The 17,006-nt window shown below is 45.0% G+C and overlaps 1 protein-coding gene across 6 annotated transcripts in view; it reads left to right on the forward strand.

Moving 5' to 3' along the window:
• Positions 1–2,251, forward strand: part of LOC100114640 (syntaxin-18) — a 75,139-nt gene extending 72,888 nt beyond the window's left edge. For all 6 annotated transcript variants that reach the window (XM_031933402.2, XM_031933401.2, XM_032602246.1 and 3 more), the window contains one exon: positions 1,099–2,251. In XM_031933402.2, coding sequence (XP_031789262.1) covers positions 1,144–2,094 — 951 coding nt within the window. In that variant the 5' untranslated portion in view covers positions 1,099–1,143 and the 3' untranslated portion in view covers positions 2,095–2,251. The remainder of the gene's footprint in view (positions 1–1,098) is intronic.
• Positions 2,252–17,006: the final 14,755 nt, after the last annotated feature.

Below are 17,006 nucleotides of genomic sequence, written 5' to 3' on the forward strand. Positions count from 1 at the left end.
GACACCTGAGTCAATGATGACAACTATGTTGACGTCGGAGGATGGTTGGGACGCAGTAAACAACTACGTAAGGACTATCCTCAAGAAGGTTAGAAATGACGAAGAGAAAAGAATGCAAAGACAAGGCGAAACAGCGGAATAATTATGTCGCTAGACGAAGGTCACTGAGCCGTGTCGGGGTTGTGGCTGTTCCAGAGGATAGCCCACGTCCGGACGATGCCGCACGAAGCAGATGACCGGACGATGCAGAAAGAAGAAGAGGTGATGACGCCCACATCAATTAGAAAAGGGCCAATTCCAATAAAAGCCATTCACCCCCCGCGAAGCACTACTCGACGGTTGTACCACGGGGAACAAGGGCACAGAAGATGGAGCTAGTTGCGTCTTTACCGAGGGTCGATAAAGGCAAAGAAGGCGTTCCTTGGTACGGTTGGGTGTTTTTCATCTGGCCGTAAAAAGGATGGGTTTAGTCGGTGTGAATCCGACACACGGCTGACATTGCGGATGGGGCTGTTTCGACGACCCCATAAACAAAGTCACGCTATGGTCTTTCTAAGATTTTCCATAACACCTCTTCTCGGAGAGAAAAAAAAATAATACACACACACGTATACACTCTTTGAGTATTTTCTAAATTGCAGTCTTATAATTAATTGTAATCTATTTACAGACCGTAAAAATTTATTCCTTAAAATAATTGAATAATTCCCTTACATATCAGCCACACTTATTTACACACCCTGCATGCGGTTATCGGGTTTTCTCGGATTTCGAAAGCGCGGTGTTTAGAAAATGTTTTATACCCGAAAAGGTGGCATAAAAATTCGGTATTTTTATCGCCAAACCACTTCTAAGGATTCAAATTAAAATCCCTACATTCACCCACTCACACACACACATGCACGCGCGCGTATACACTCTTTGAGTGTTTTCTTGATTGCATTCTTATAATTAATTACAATCTATTTACAGATCGTAAAAATTTATCCTTCAAAATAATTAAATAAAAATAGTTTGGAAGCATATTATTCTCCAATTATATACTTGTTCAAATATGATATTCAAAATATCTAATCCCGTATGTTTGTTTGTTTGCAGGAATTGTCAACATTAAATAAATAAGATAATATCAATGGTTCAAGAATGGATATAAGTTTACAATTTAAAGCATGTGTAAAAGAGCTTACTTTACATAATGAAGCCACTTACAATTCAAAAAAGGAAACATTAAAACTTAAAAAAACAAATCAAGGTGAATTTTATATTAAGGCTCAAAAAATTATTTTTCAAATAGAACAATTATATGGTTTATTAATTCAAAACCGGCAAGCATACAACTTTAATTTATGCAATTATTTAGAGAACAAATGTCCCGTAAATAACATAAATCAAGATGAAATTGATGTAATTGCAATACGTACAATCAGTATTTGTAATCAACTTATAAGTGAATTGAGAATAGATATAAGACTCCCAGATATTTCACAACATCATCAAGAACATCGAAATGTAGTAATATTTTTAATTGAAGAATATTTAAAAGGAGTAAGTAGAATTTATTCTGAACAAAAAGCAATACGGGAAAAAAATTTCATCAAACATAAAAAATTGTCTAAGTTACATTCAGCTGTAAGTAAAAGAGTGGCTATATCTGATAAAATTAAGTTTACTGCTACTCAAAAAAAAAATAACGATTTAGATTCTTTGAAAGTTCAAGAAATGAATGGAGATATTAATGTAATATCATGTACTGCAGAGATTTTGTTATCCCCAGAAGATATTCAAATGTTTGAATCTGAAAATGAACAACTATACAATGAATTAACGACATTGTCAGAAGAAGTAAAACAAATCGAAACTAAAGTTGTTCATATCACAGAGTTGCAAGAATTCTTTACACAACGAGTTTTGGAACAGAATAAAAATTTAGAACAAGTATTTACTACGGTTGTTGGATCTACAGAGAATGTCAAAGAAGCTAATGAATATATTCGCAAGGCCATTCAAAGGAATGCAGGTTTAAGGGTGTGGATTCTTTTTTTTTTACTAGTAATGTCATTCACCCTTATATTTCTAGATTGGTATAATCCATAATACATAGGTAAATTAAGCTTAACACCTAGAAAAAGAAAAAAGAAGAAAAACTATGAATTATTATTGTTCATGAAAGTTGTATTATTTGTTGTTTTATTTCGCTGAACAACGTTATTTAATAAATAAAATGTGTAATCATTGATTCATAAAGTATAAATTATATATTTCTTTCTTAATTTTTGCGTATTTTGTTTGCTTGCTCTGTAAATTATTTTTTTTTTTTTATTTTTTGGAATCTTAGATTTGTTTAATATTGTATTAATTTGTAAACTAACTAAAAACGCTCGATTTGCCTGCGTATTGCACACTTGATTAACTTAATAGTCGTACCATGGCACCATGGAGAATGTAAACAAAACCTTGACCGCCTACCCGAGCCAGTGCAGGTCAAAGTTGTAATTCTTTACTCTTCATGGTGCCATTTGTACTTTGGAGAAAGCTCCCCCACTCTCCCTTTCCATCCAAAGTGCCTCTGACGTTTCGAGACACTTTAGAGAGAGCTCCTTCCCTTACCTCTCTCTTTCTATCTAAAGTGCCTCTGATTTTTTGAGACACTTTGGAGAGAACCCCTCCTCCTTCTCTGTCTATCCAAAGTGCCTCTGACTTTTCGAGACACTTTGAAGAGCGACGGAGCAACTTTTTTAGAGTGTTGGCGTCTCGACAGCTAGCTAACGACTGACGTGGGGGATCACCGTCAGCCCTGCTTACACGCGCGCGCCAATAATATGCTCCAACGGTCAGCAGGTGACTGGCGAGAATTGGCCAACGCCGAAACTTTTACAACATACACATACACGCACACACGCTCCAGTGTCAACACTTTTACGCATACACGCACAGTTATATGTATATTTATATATACTAAGGGGGTATCCCCCTGCTCGCTTTGCTCGCCAACCCCCACGTTCGTTGCAAGTTGGTGTGCCAGTGGTGTCTTCGAGGAGAATGCGTATCTTTTTTTATAATTAAAACAGTTTTATCGCCGCTAGTTCAGAAATTCGAAAAGTGAAGCAAAGGTTGTAAAGAAAAGCAAGTTACGATATAAAACTTTCAGTTTGTATTTTGCAAATAAATAAGTTACTATAAATTTTAATTTGTAAACGACAATATATAATGTATTACACTGGCCATAGATACAAAAAACTTTATAAAATTTTGATTATTATCTGAATATTAATCTTAGAACGAGTGAAAGAACTCAGAGTGAGTTCAGACAAAGGGAAAGGGTTGAGTGAGTGAAGGGTTCTTTTTAATTAACACACACGATTTCGCGGTACACAAAAAGCACTTGCTTTGGCGTAAAAACCCTCACGGTTTAGAGGGAAAAGCCTCAGCAAGTGTAAGCTTTATTGAAAATAAGGAAAGGGAAACTATACAAATAAAATAAAGAGAACAGTGACTCTAAAAGAGAAAAAACTCATGTGAAAGAACGCACGCAAACGCAAAGACGCGAGGTACCTTTTCCGCACGCAGAGAGAGCTCTCTTACCGCAAAGACGAACGCAAAAACTGCCGCTGAAGAGAGCGTTGAGCAGGCCTCGTCGTAGTCCGCCGCTGCTTGCGTTCTGGTCCTGGAGGTCTGGAAGCCGGGCCTGGGGAGCGAAAGGATGGTCCGCCGTCTCGGGGAGCCAGACGCTTGGCACGAGGGCAACAAGGGGTGTTGCCGCTGTTCGCTCGCCCCGAAGGAGTCACGTACAACACGTGGACACCTTCGCCAACAAACCTTAAGACTATCGCCTTGAGGCACACTCGCACAAATACACACACGCGAACGACGCGATCGCGAATTTTCCGCTAAACACTACAAACACGGCGCAGAACGAGGTGAACAGTGATAGCTCTGAGAAGAACAAGTCACTGGCTCACCGTACAAAGAAAATAAAATCGAAAAGCGTAAGGAAGCCAAACGTGCGAAGCGCTAGGCAGTCCGAACAGGAATCCGCGCGCGCGGGCCCTTCGCGCGCTCTCAACGTCGCAACGGAGAGCGCGCAGCGGCGCGAAATTCAAAAAGCCTAAATTTACACCTACACTACTTGAACGAATAAAACGAACTGAACATCATCAACGATTACATTTGGTAATCGTTTTTTAATTTTTACTCTATATTTCTAATTTTGCAGAACCTTTTCCATAATGTTATTAGGAATTTGTTCTAATTCATCAAAATTGTTAGAGTGTATTATTAATTTTCTTGTTTAATTCTATCTTGTCATGTGATTTTTTGATTTGTTGTTCTTGCGATTTTAATATTGATTAATCCATTAAAAACCAGGCAAAATCTGGCAGAGATATCGAGAAACGAACTGCGCCATCCTTTGCATAACCAAAAAAAGGTACCCGTGTTTTTTCTTTTGACGATTACAATTGTTTATGAAAAATTATTTAAACAAATTATCAAAAATTTCGGAATTTTGCAAAACTGAATGCGGATATCGATTCTACGGGCAAAAACACGACAAAAACCTATTAATTAAACGTTTTTTTGTCAGAGATCAATTTGTTAGTGTAAAATACCTATAAACAATCGCACTCTGGGAAGGGGGCATTGACCATGCCAAATACCATGCAAAACCTGGCAAAGATATCGAGAAACGAACTGCGCCATCCTCTGCATAACCAAAAATAAAAGTACCCGTGTTTTTTCTTTTCATGCGAAAAATGACATGCACGGGTGTTGAAGGATAAGGAGATCGGGTAATAACTCAATAAAACACTGCTCGTAGGGGACTCGAAGTACTATTTTTCCCTCCAACTTCTTTCTCTCCTACATTACTTTTCCCCTAGTTCTTTTTCCTGTCCCGGGGAACCTTCGCCAGGATCTTCTTGTGCTAAGCCCGCTACGGGCACTGGTGGGACCTTTTCACACTTGGGTGGCCACACACGAAGCACCTCGGCTCTTCTTCGCGCTTCTTGCGAAGATATTCCGCCCGCTGCTGCTCTTTGACGCATACTCCTCCTCGTGTCGCGCCCTGACAAGACGAGCTTGCGCTCGTCGAACCATTAGTTGTTCGCGGCGCCCGCCCTCTAGGAGCTCGCGCGCCTTGCGCAACTCGTCGAGGCATGCCTGCGCCTTCCTTTCTTTCTCGGCGATGGCTCGGTGACGGTCTGCGCGCCGTCGCCGGGCTCCAGCGACCAACTTTTGCTCCTTGCGTCGGTTCTCGATGCGAGTCGTCCATGTCGCGGCCTCCGGATCGAGCTCATCCCCAGCTTCCCCAAAGTACTGGTCGAATCGACCAAAAAGGTCGACCTTCCAGTCCTCCGTCCCGTTGACTGTGTCGCGGAGCTGCCGCAACTTATCCGTAGGTCGCTCCAGCGCTGTCGATGGCCCTCCTCTTCTTGGGCGCTGTCGACCATTGCAACTGATGGCGCGGGCGAAGGAGTCGACCCTCCCCATGCACCTTTTTCGCCCAGTAGGTCAGCGACCTGTAAACCGGGCGGCTCCTCGGCCGTCTCCTGGGGCTTGTCTTTGGCCGCGTTTCCGGCTAAGGCTACCGCGGGTACCTCGACGACCGTGACGATCGTCTCGTCGAGCTCCGAGTCGAGCTCGGTTTCCGCGCAGCGCATCTCAGTGGTCAGGCGGATCAAGTCCCTGAAAGCCCGCTGCACGGTCTCCGACTCGGTCGTCGGCCACAGCAGCTTGGTTGCCGCGGCGAAGCGCTGCATGCGGCGAAGCGCCAGTCTTGCGGCGCGGGTCTTCTTCTGCCATTTACAGTTGACGCGGCGATACTATTCGGAAAAGGAGAAAGAAAGGACATGGTTATGATGATGGACATGATCGTGATTAAGTATTGTGAAATACGCTCGGCGCGACGCGACGCCCCGCTCGCTTCGTCCGCGGTGACAACGCCGCCGGTTCGGGCTGCTTCGCTTTACTCGCTTTGGTGGAACCCTTCGGTCGTCCAGGTTTGTGCTTTCCTACCTGCGAATTTTTCGTCGGCGCGCTTGCCGTTACAACTTTTCGGGGACGCCCGCGTGGACGACGAGAGGGTCTTGGTATCGCTTCGTTCGCGTTTTCGACGCTCTTTTCCGCCGCCACATATTCGCCTGGCCGCCGCTCGCGCTCGCGATCCCCTCCCGTCGCTGCGTCCGTCGGCTCAAGGTCGGGCTTGAGATCGCTCGCCTCTGGCGGGTCGCTCAACGCCTTCGCTTCGCTGTCTCCAAGCGGTCGAGCATCCTCGCTGCCTTCTTCTTCGGCTTCTACGTCATAGAAGATCTTCATCTATTCGGCTGGGACCAGCTTTTCGACTTTCCCCTCCTTGTCGGTCAGCTCGAACGTATTCGAGCTGACTTACGCCGTAATAGTATACGGTCCTACATAGGGAAAGGCCAACTTTGTTGTGATACCTTTCACCGCGGACGACAGCACATGTCTCCTTTTAGTGACGATATCGCCGACCTAGAAAGTCGGCGCTCGCCGACGGGCGTCGAACAGTTTTGCCTGGCGATCTTGCGCCGGTAGTTTGATGAGGCGGTCCTATCACGCGCCCACAGCCTCTTGCTGTGCGGCTTCCTGGTCCTCCTTCCCTCTCAGAGACGCTGGCATTTTCGGCTGCCTGTCGAAATTCATCATCGTGGGTGTAGTTGCCGTCGATTCGTGCACTGCGGTGTTAAACGAGAATGTAATCTCATTGAGGTACTCGTCCCACGCTCTATGATTACCTTGAGCGAATGTGGCTATTTCCCTTTTCACGGTGCGATTCACCCGCTCTACTGGATTCGCCTGCAGATGGTACGGTGGCGAATACGAGTGGTGTATTCCCTGCGCCACCAGGTACTCGTTGATCACTTTATTCTTGAATTCGGTGCCATTATCTGAGTGGAATACATCAGGCGCACCGAACCTCAAAATTACTCTTTCATTGAGAGCAGCAAGTATCGCTTTGCCGTTGGCTTTGCGAAGTGGCACACACTCGATCCTTCGAGTAAATAAGTCTTGAAAAACGAGGTGTACTCATGGCCTTTTTCTGACTTTGGCAAGGGTCCCATCACGTCTCCGGCTACCCATTGCCAAAGCCTTTGCACCACACGTTTTCCCATAAACCCTGGTGGCGCGCGCTGTTCTACCTTACCCAGCTGGCAGAGCTGGCAGCGTTGTACGTACTTCGCTACATTTCGGTACACTCTCGGCCAGAAGTATTTCTCGATTACTCTTCTGTGCGTTTTTTCGCGGCTGAAGTGACCTGCCGTCGGCTGATCGTGGCATTCCTGCAATACTTGCCATCATTTCTCAGTTGGTACGACGAGCTTCCATGCGTCGTCGTCTCCCATTGCTCCCGCAATCTCCGGGTCTGACCTGTACTTGTACATCCGCCCCCAGTTTCGACTTGTTTCCATACAGTTTTGACGTCGTTGGATCCAACACGGCCTTAGAAGCCAGCATAAAATTTACGCCAACTATGCAATCCGTCGGAAGATCCGGTACTATTGCGACACGGACTTCTTTCTTAAGACTGCCGACTTCAAAGGGTAGCCAGACGTAACCTACGATCTTCGTGTAGCTGCCGTCAACGATCTTAGCGCCGCGGCCTTGTTTGTTATTTTTATTAATAATATAAGTGCAGTGGACGTCAGAAAGTTCACACAATGTAAAAAAATACAAATTATCACTATTAACAATTCTTGTGCAGTGGAAAATTGTAGGAGCAGAGAAAACAAGAATTGAAATCTTAGTTTTCATCGTTTCTCTGTGTAAACAAGCAGAAGTAGTATTTGGCAATCCCGCAAAAAAAATCTGCGATTAATGCACAGAAAATTGCTTTAAACATTACCAACGGAGAATAATTAATAAATGCCCTCGTAGAAAATTAAGGCTAATATTCAACTCTACACTCAACACTCACACTGACATGTATATTTTTTATGTTGGTTTGGATATTAAAAACATCAGGTGAAATCTGTGTGTTCAAGATTATCAATGATGAAGCGTAAATGTGATGATCGTGATAGATATTACCAACTCAGTGTTCGAGCCAGTCGCAGGAAGTATCTATTAGTATAATACCTTTTATGCATTGTATTCATGCAAAATGTTTAATTTGTAGTGTAAATGCTTTTACGCTCTCACTTCTCCTTTTACCTCCGGGCAATCTCTCTTGAAGTGCCCGGTCTTTTTGAACCTGTAGCAGATTGTCTCGCCTTTAGGTTTTCCTGTTTGTCTGCTCCTGTGCTGGTTTTCGCGCTTATGGTCTTTTTCTTTCTTCTTGCGTGTGTCATCTGCTCGAATCTTCTTTTCAAACTTCTCGAGTCTTTCATCTGGCATTTTCGCGAATAATTCTGCCATTTGCGCATTGCTGTCGTTTGCGTTTGGCATCTCGACGGCTGCCATCTTTGCAGCTGCGGTGGTAGGTTGTTTCCGCTTTGTCGGCGAGACATACGCCAGTGACGCCAGTAGAGTTTGTTCTGGCGGTGGCGGCGCGCGGTATTCTTGTCCGCTCGCCAGTACGGTTTCTGCCTCTTCGGCTATTTCCCGAAAACTATTCCAGTCGTACCAGTCCATTCTGGGGGTCAACCTTTGTATTTCTGGCTTTAAATTATTGTGCAGTAAATCTAACTGCTTCTCTAGGCTCGGTTGGGGCTTCATCTCCTTCATCATGCCTCCGAGGTTCGTGCGCACCTTGATACCTCTTCTCTGCGTCTGAAGCCAGGCGCTGCTGGAAGCGCCTGTTCGGGTCGTACCATCTTGTTGCCTCCGCGTGGAACTCTTCCCAATTTCTCCAGTCTTCTTTATTGTTTTCGTACCACTCTGCAGCTACCCCCGTCAATACGAACTGTAACGCTACCATTCTTTCCGCTTCCGTCATCTGTGCTAGGGCCATGTTTGACTCGAGCCTATTTAAAAACCTGTCGATTCTGTCGATCATAGTCCCGGCAAATTTTAATTCTCATTTCCGGACTATCGTAGCGATGTCTCGAGCATGCGACCATGCTGACTGGTTTCCTGGTGTGGCGGTGCCGTTGTTCATTGACTATCGCCACTCTCCAGTTTCGACTTAAAGACCGGCTTCTCGCGCCGGTTGGCCGTGCGCTCGACGGGTGAGCATCCGCGCCCGTCGCAGCTATCTCGCCTGCGTTTCTGTCTTCACATCTTCGGGTAGTTGGTGTTTCGGCAACCGTTACGTTGCCGAATTTGACTCTTGCTGGTGTCTGCCCCGTCCCACTATCTATGCGAGTGCTGGAGGCTCGCGCCTCCATGCGCTCGTCTCTGATTTAGCCTACTTGGTTTTGTAGTTCTCTTATCGTCTGGTGGATCTTCTCGAGGTAGTCGGCCAATCCCGGTGGCAGCTTGTATACTGTGCCGTCCGGTGCAATAAGGATGTCGCTTGTCAGTTCTGGCTCGCTAGCAGCCGCCTGTTCTTCTTGGAGCGTGCCTCTATTTTCTGTCAGTTGTGCTGTTGCATTTAACGACCTGTGTAGCCGTAATGCCACTACCTCATCCCCCAGTATGCCTGCAAGCGGGTGCGTGCCGACATACTCGTTTCCAGCTTGCCCCCCCCCCCCCCCCCCAAATGACTCGATGAAGGTCTGGTGCGCCTCCATGCGTTCTTCTTTTACTTTGCCTAGGTTCGGTTCTAAGGAGGCTTCTCTAAATCGGCTGGCTCATACTCCCGCATCAGGCATTTTTGTAGGCGCACCCTGTCCTCGTAGCTTCCGTCTTGTTTTAGACGTAGGCTCAACAAAGCATTCTTCATCTCGTTGTCGGTGAGATTCAGTACCCATCCTCCCACTTGTTCTTCTTTCTCGTCGCACAATGTCTGGTTTCTTCTTTGACGCACGCAGATTTCCAATTTGCGCCCTGCAGGATCGAGCGCGTGAATTCGCTTCTCGCAAGCCCTATCTAATTTTCCGCTTTCGTTGGTGTCTCCGGTCGAAAAATGCAAAAATAATAAAAAACAAAACAAAAAGGAACCAAAAAAGAACACAGCCGAAAATAAAATAATAATCGTGCAATAAAAAAAAAAAGAAAATAATGTTTTAAATTTATTTTATCAACTCAGAAAAAAACACACGACCGATTCGTATCGATCGTCCGACCAGGGACACTGCCACTCCTGTCTCAATTTTACAGTGTTTTTACAGTGTTAGCTAAAATTAGGAAACGCGAAAATCAGTCTTAACTCACGCTCGCTTGATCCTGCGTCATCGTGAGTGCGAGTGTCTCGTTCGCTCGGCAGGCAGATTCAAAATTTTCCTCTAAGATCGCTGCTCCGAGCAGCGAGTTTGACCTCTAACCCTTGGATAAATACATGCGTTCCTCTATACTGCCTCTCTGCCGGCGGTTCGAGCCTGACTCGCGTGTACGACCTCTCAGCTATGTCGTTCTACCGCGCTGGCTCCCAATAGCCGCGCAACGAGAACAAATTCTTTGTTTTCGTCCGAAAATCGGAATAGCCTGACACTGGGCTTAACGCTATCACCACTTCGCCGAGAGAGTCTAACTCGCGAGTCTACCACACTCGCATTCGCTGTACACTCCTGCTGAGCCAACGCTTGCTCCGGCTGCGCCTGATGTAAACAAACGCTCAAACGAATTCAAATTTCCGCGACGCAATTTTTCCGTCCGCGAGGCGAGCCGAGATTTTCTTCTCGTGAACTCGACTTTATTTAATCCCGCACCGGCCTACTCCTATTCTCTCGCTCGTTGCCTGCAACGTTGAGGCGCCAGTTTGTAACGGGGCAACTGGGCTCGTGCACGGCGGCCGCGAAGTCGCCGCCGTGTCACCGAGCGGTTTATAACTATGATAATCGATACGCCATGGCTTTCCCTCGATGATGCTGGAGTCGTCGACGGACGTTAGCCGTCGGTGCAATGACGACTGCATACGATAGCGTTCGGTGACACGAACCTCGGCTTCGGCGTCTTTAGTTTGCGTCGGTAATAATTCGGTAGGAGTCAATAGACTTACGGGGCTTATCGCACTGCTCGTAGAATCACGAGCTCCGGTGTGCGAAGTCGACGGCGGTCGTTCGACGGCTGGTGGCCAGAAGGGGTTCCTTCTAGCCAGGCTGCACGGCTCCCTGGTGAGCTGGATGCTGGTGCTGCGAGATCTCGCGTCCGCGTGATCGCTAAGGATGATCTTGGCCTCGTAGTGTCTCGTGCTCTCGCCTCGACGATGCTTCTGCCCGGGTGTATTGTCTCGGTTTCGCGCACGTGTCTGGACGATTCGCTATCCCGATTCTATCTGACTTCGCGCGCGCCTCTTCGCATGACTTGGCAACACCGCGCCCGGCTATTGAGCCATTATCGCGAGACGAAACGAGCGCGTGCGATACGAATTCGCGGCCGCTCGTTACACCATACAATTACCGATAGGCAGATTAAGAGGAATGAGAGGGGCTTAAAGCCCCTTAATCTGGTGGTTAGTAATTAGCTTGGTGAAAATTACGAATAACAACCAGACAATTATTAAATAGCAAAACATTTAGCTGTATTATGTATATATGTTAGGATGTCCCTTATTTACCAAACTGAAAATTTGGATCCTGACGCCACTTGAAAACCTAGTTTATATCCAAAACTTGGAAAAAACTTTTTTTGGATAATATAAATGATTTTAACCCGTCCCGCCATGTATCGTAAGTTTAAGCAATCGCTAAAAACGGTTTTAAGCTGTAACTCGAAATCTAAGCATTTTACGAAAAAAAATTTTAATATAAAAGTAGTAGATCTTCAGAAAATACAACTTTTTTCTATTGACACCTAAACATGAAAATGCTTTTAACTTGAGTGAGCAGCCAAAAAGCGTTTTTTTAGCTGATTTCTTAAGGGGATGTCGCCCCAAAAGTTTCGCGAATCCGCCACGGGGTATTTTGTATTTCCAAACTTCTAGAAAAACAGAAAGTCCGATCGAATTTTTCTTTCGGTAGAACGATTCACTAAACACTACGGTGCTACTGACTCCGTTTTTCATTTGCAAGCTTTATTTCAAAAGTTTTCTGTGAAATTAGATTTTAAGGTTGGCATTGCAATCGCATGAGTACGACGAAGTATGCGTAAACATCTGTTCGTATTTCCAAGATTTTAGAAAAACAAAAAGTCCGATCGAAATTTTCTTCCGGTAGAACGATTCATTAAACCTAACACTACGGCGCTACGGACTCGGTTTTCCATTTGCAAACTTTATTCAAAAAGTTTTATGTAATAGAAAAACAGTATTTTTGTGACGACTTTCCCTTAAGCAAAACATCAATTATTTACTGTAAAAATTAATTGTTATGCATTTTACATGAAAACGCTGCATGTAAAAGTTGTAAATATTGTGAAAACACAACTTCTTACCGTGGCGAATATAGTTTTTAAATGCTTTTATGCAAGACATAGTCCTAAAAAAGATGTTTGATACAAATAATTTAATAACAGCAAATTTCAGCACGAAATACAGAATTGTCATAAATGAACGTATAAAAGAATGGAACAAAGTGCGAGCGTCAGACAGTCGAGCGAACGCTAATCGCTTCTATCCGTCGTTGGAAAATCAAGAAATTTGCTAAATCGATAAAAAATTTGACACCACTACCACCCAGGCACTTTAGATTTTTCCCAACCCATCAACACAATTTTTATAACATTCTTAGTGTTTGAATAGCTGTGACGTTTAAAGTTAGCTAAAGCTTTTGGTCCGCTTTGCCCCGTATGCCGCTTTGCTCCGGTCTCCTCTAACTGTTTGTCCAATCTCACTAAAAAAATTCTGAACTACTAATGAACTTTTATTTTCCCGACTTGTTCTCTACCGTTCCCTATGTCCTCGTCGCGAATACCGCCGCCTCCGCGGGCGTTACAACAAGCGGTTGCAACGCAAAACTGAGAAGCTTGCTCCGCACAGGAGAGTGCGGAAAGGTAGCACACGTGCGAACACGACGTTCGTGAAGTAGCTCTACACTGAGCGACTTTTGGAGCACCCCATACTCCTGCATAGGGAACTCTGAACTGGTGTAGCACGGGCTACTCTTGCCGTCGGAGCATGGCATACTCCGATCGGAGTATGCCATGCTCCGAATCAGTGTCCCAGAAGCGCCACGAGTCGGTGTAACCCACGAACCTTACCTCAAGAGCATGTGTGATACTGTTGAAGCGTTCGATAAGCATGTCGATTCTCGGGCGGCTGATGCACGTGGAGAAATTTGTTGGAGTTTACTTTAAATGTTTTATAGTCATTAGTGTATATGAACCAGATATTCAATTTGGAAAAATAATTAAAATTGAAAAACTTTCATTGACTGATCAAAGTAGAGATCAAATTGAATCACTGGTACAATTCACTGTTCTTATTTACGAAGAGGTTTACTTCGATGACCACTTTATGGTCTACGTCATTGCTAGTACCGAAAAAATTGTAACGCTTAAATATAGTAACATACCGAGTATGCCAACTGTCGCTGCCTTAAAAAAAGGAAAATATTATTGGATTATACCACGTTATGTATTATAATTATAATATTTTGTATATTCAACTTTTATAAGCAAAATAAATATTTTTATACAGTATTTATTTATATCGTAATTTTATCGAGTTTTGACTAATTATGTTAATAATTCCCGTAAATCTCTAGTAGACGACGTTCATATACCGTCCACCCTGGGCACCAGGTACCTCGGAGACCGTTGCCGTCGCGATATTTGTGTTCAGCGACCCCAAAAACCCCCGAGTAACGAGTTTCGACTCACTGTGTTACGATTTCCCGTAAAACTCTCGTAGACGACGTTCATATTCTCTACCCTGGGCGTCAGGTACCTCAAAGGCCGTTGCCGTGGCTATATTTGTGTTCAGCGACCTCCAAAACCCCCGAGTAACGAGTTTCGACTCACTGTGTTATAATTTTCCGTAAAACTATAGGAGACGACGTTCATATATCGTCCACCCTGGGCACCAGGTACCTCGGAGACCGTTTCCGTCGCGATATTCGTGTTCAGCTACCCCAAAAACCCCCGAGAAGCAAAACTGGACTCATTTCCATCAATATTTACCGAGTTGTCAATTTTTTATTTAGTGTCTCTTACAAATGCATTATTAAAATGCATATTGTTCTGCATACTGTTGCAATAATGCATTTTCAAAAAAGTAATTAATCACACTAGGGCACAAAATTTGTAGACGCTCTCACGAATCGAATGCAAAAGACCGCATTGAGATCCGTCTTACTACTCAAAAAATCAATAGTCCATTGCTTTATTTCTTCGACTACTTTGTTACAACATTCGAACATTGTTTAAAAAAGTAAGTAAAAAAATAAACTATATAATTATAGTAATACAATAAAACATGTAATGCTAATGATCACTATCATCCTAAAAAGTACGCGCTGTAGTGATGTACGCGCGCTTCCGCATTATCTTCCAAGTTTGCTCCGACAATCGGAGTACCCCATACTCCGATCACTCAGAGCATGCAGTGCTCGCGTTATACGAGTAGGGGAAGTTCCGTTTCGGGACACCGCATGCGCTGGACCCATGGCGCTTCGGGCGCTCCTACACAAGTGTATGAGACGCGCGGAAAGTCGCTCAGTGTAGCGACGAGCTGCGTTGCAACGCGGCTAAATCACGGACGTTGAGAGAGTTCTCCGTCGCACCGAGAGATTGTGATCCAGTTGAATATCACCGAGTTTTCCCCCGAAAGCGAACCCCGTTACAATGGCGCCCATCAACGGGTGGATTCGATGAGAAACGCGCGGTAAAACAGTAAGATTTCTTTAGCGTCGCTATAGCGTGTACATAGTACACAACCGCGGTAGATCGCATAGATACGAGAAGGCCGCGGCGAGCGACGTAAACAAGCGTGACTCTGTGTTTACGTCGCAGTCGAGCTGTGCGAGCTCGACGGCGTATTCTATACTCGAACCGAAAATATATTATACGCGCGCGGAGGATAGGCTCTAGCTGACACTATCACACAAAATTAAAGTTAACGAATCGGAGTGGCGGCAGTTGGAGCTGACACCAGTTTGTCAAGTGCTCTCCGATTCCGATTTTTTTTTTGTTTTTTGACGGATGAATTTGTTCGATGCGCTTTAGTTGGGATAAGTTGCGTTGATTTTTCGGTAAAATTCCAATATACGTAGCGAACTGCGAATTAGTTCGAAATTGTTTTTTTTTTGTCGTGCGAATTTTTTTTTAATGGCAGTATCGTACCAGTGAGCGACTAAGTACGCATAAAAACCGTGCGAAGAAACTGAGCGTACAACAGTGAACGCGAGATCAATCTAGACATTCAGGAATCGAACGCGAGACCAGGAATCGAACGTGAGTCCAGGATTCGAACTTGCGTCCAAAGACTCAAAAATCAAGATTTTGATAGAAGAGCGCACAGCTGCGAAGTCGAGCGTGTGTGTGTGAGTAAGACGCGACAACCGCGATACAACACGCGCAAGAATCGTACTCGTGTACGGATTCGACCACGACTAACGGGGAATTTTGCGACTTTTGCGTCGAATAAATTATTATTTTTTCGGGTTTGCGCGAAAGTAAATTAAATGAGTGTGTATATGCCTGTAGCACTAAAGTGCAGAGTGTTTGAGCACTAAAGTGCAGAGGTTGCGCGCGTCAAGAGTAAGACGAGCTTCTCTGACGTTTTTCTCACGTTAATTCGGTTTGTGATTTGTTTGTCGGAATTAATGGAAATTTGCGTTACTTTCGCGTGAGAAAATCTTGTTTTTTTAACTGAATTTCGGGATTCAGTTACGCTACATCGGCACGTCAACGAGTGTATTTGTGCGAGTAGACAGGCTGTAATTTCGTAGCTTACGTCGTAGCAACGAAAATACAACCTAGGAGCTATCTCTAGTGTGTGTATAAGTGTGACGGTTTGCGAGCTGCCACGACGTTGTTAGCGATATCGCGTTCAAGATACACAACGATACAAAGCACGCACAAGCATCCTCCACCATCAAAATCGAAGATGATACTAGATCTAGAAAAAGTCAGCGAGCCATGGTGCTTATGCCTGAACAGCGATGAGCTCAGAATAGCGCTGGAGTCGCTAGAGTTGCGTCAGAACGGCGGGCGTATAAGTCAAGCTGCAAGACTACAGAGATGGTTATTAGGCGAGTACGCACCAGCAGACTTTGTGCCATCCTCTAGTATGTCAGCAGAGGAAGCGCGCACCAAGCAAGAAGGGTTGCGCGTGGCGTTCATCGAGCGTACGTCCGAAGAGGCCTTAGGACGCTCAAAGTGCTCAGTGTTAGGAGCCAATGATGACGCCGGCGAGGCACATCCAATAGTGCAGTTGCACCGTGCGATGCAGGCGAACTGCTCAGTGGAAACGCGTACCGATCTCAGCACACCGCAGTCTAGGGTAGAGACTGAAGTCGACAAATTGGTGCTGAGACTTTCAAGAGAGGATGTAAATCGCGTCCTGGAAATGCTGATGTTGAAGACCTCAGACGACCATAAGAGCAAGATACGGCGTCTAAAGGCACGGCTAGTAGGCGACAATATCGAGGAAGATTTCGTCACCGCTGAAGAGCTTGGCAGAGACGTCATTCAAGACGAGAAAGACGTAAGGCTGCTCACGTTTGTAGAAATCGCGTTGCCGAGTGTCTACAAAACAGTCGCGGCACGAATCGCGTAGGATAGCGGATTCGACGGTGCCGACGAAGAGTGCGCACAAACTGTTGAAGAAAGCGGCCGAGAACTGCGAGCCAGTTACGTCGAGGATAGACAGCGTTTGGGGCAGGAAGGACTCATCATCCGATGGTCGATAAGAAGAAAAGACCAAGTGAAAACGCTGTCATAACCTCAACGACGAGCGAGACGTCACCAACGCTGGACAGCGAAATATCTCTCAATGAAGAGCTCAGTTCGGACACAGAGTCACAGAGGACTTCGGAGCTTTGTTCGTCATGCAACGAGTTGCGTGAGGGAGACTCTAAGACCCTCACGTACACGCGACTTCTAGAGGAAATGAGGAGAATGCGTCACCA

This window comes from Nasonia vitripennis, unplaced genomic scaffold, assembly GCF_009193385.2.
Source record: "Nasonia vitripennis strain AsymCx unplaced genomic scaffold, Nvit_psr_1.1 unplaced0237, whole genome shotgun sequence".
In the NCBI taxonomy this organism is placed as follows: Eukaryota; Metazoa; Arthropoda; class Insecta; order Hymenoptera; family Pteromalidae; genus Nasonia; species Nasonia vitripennis.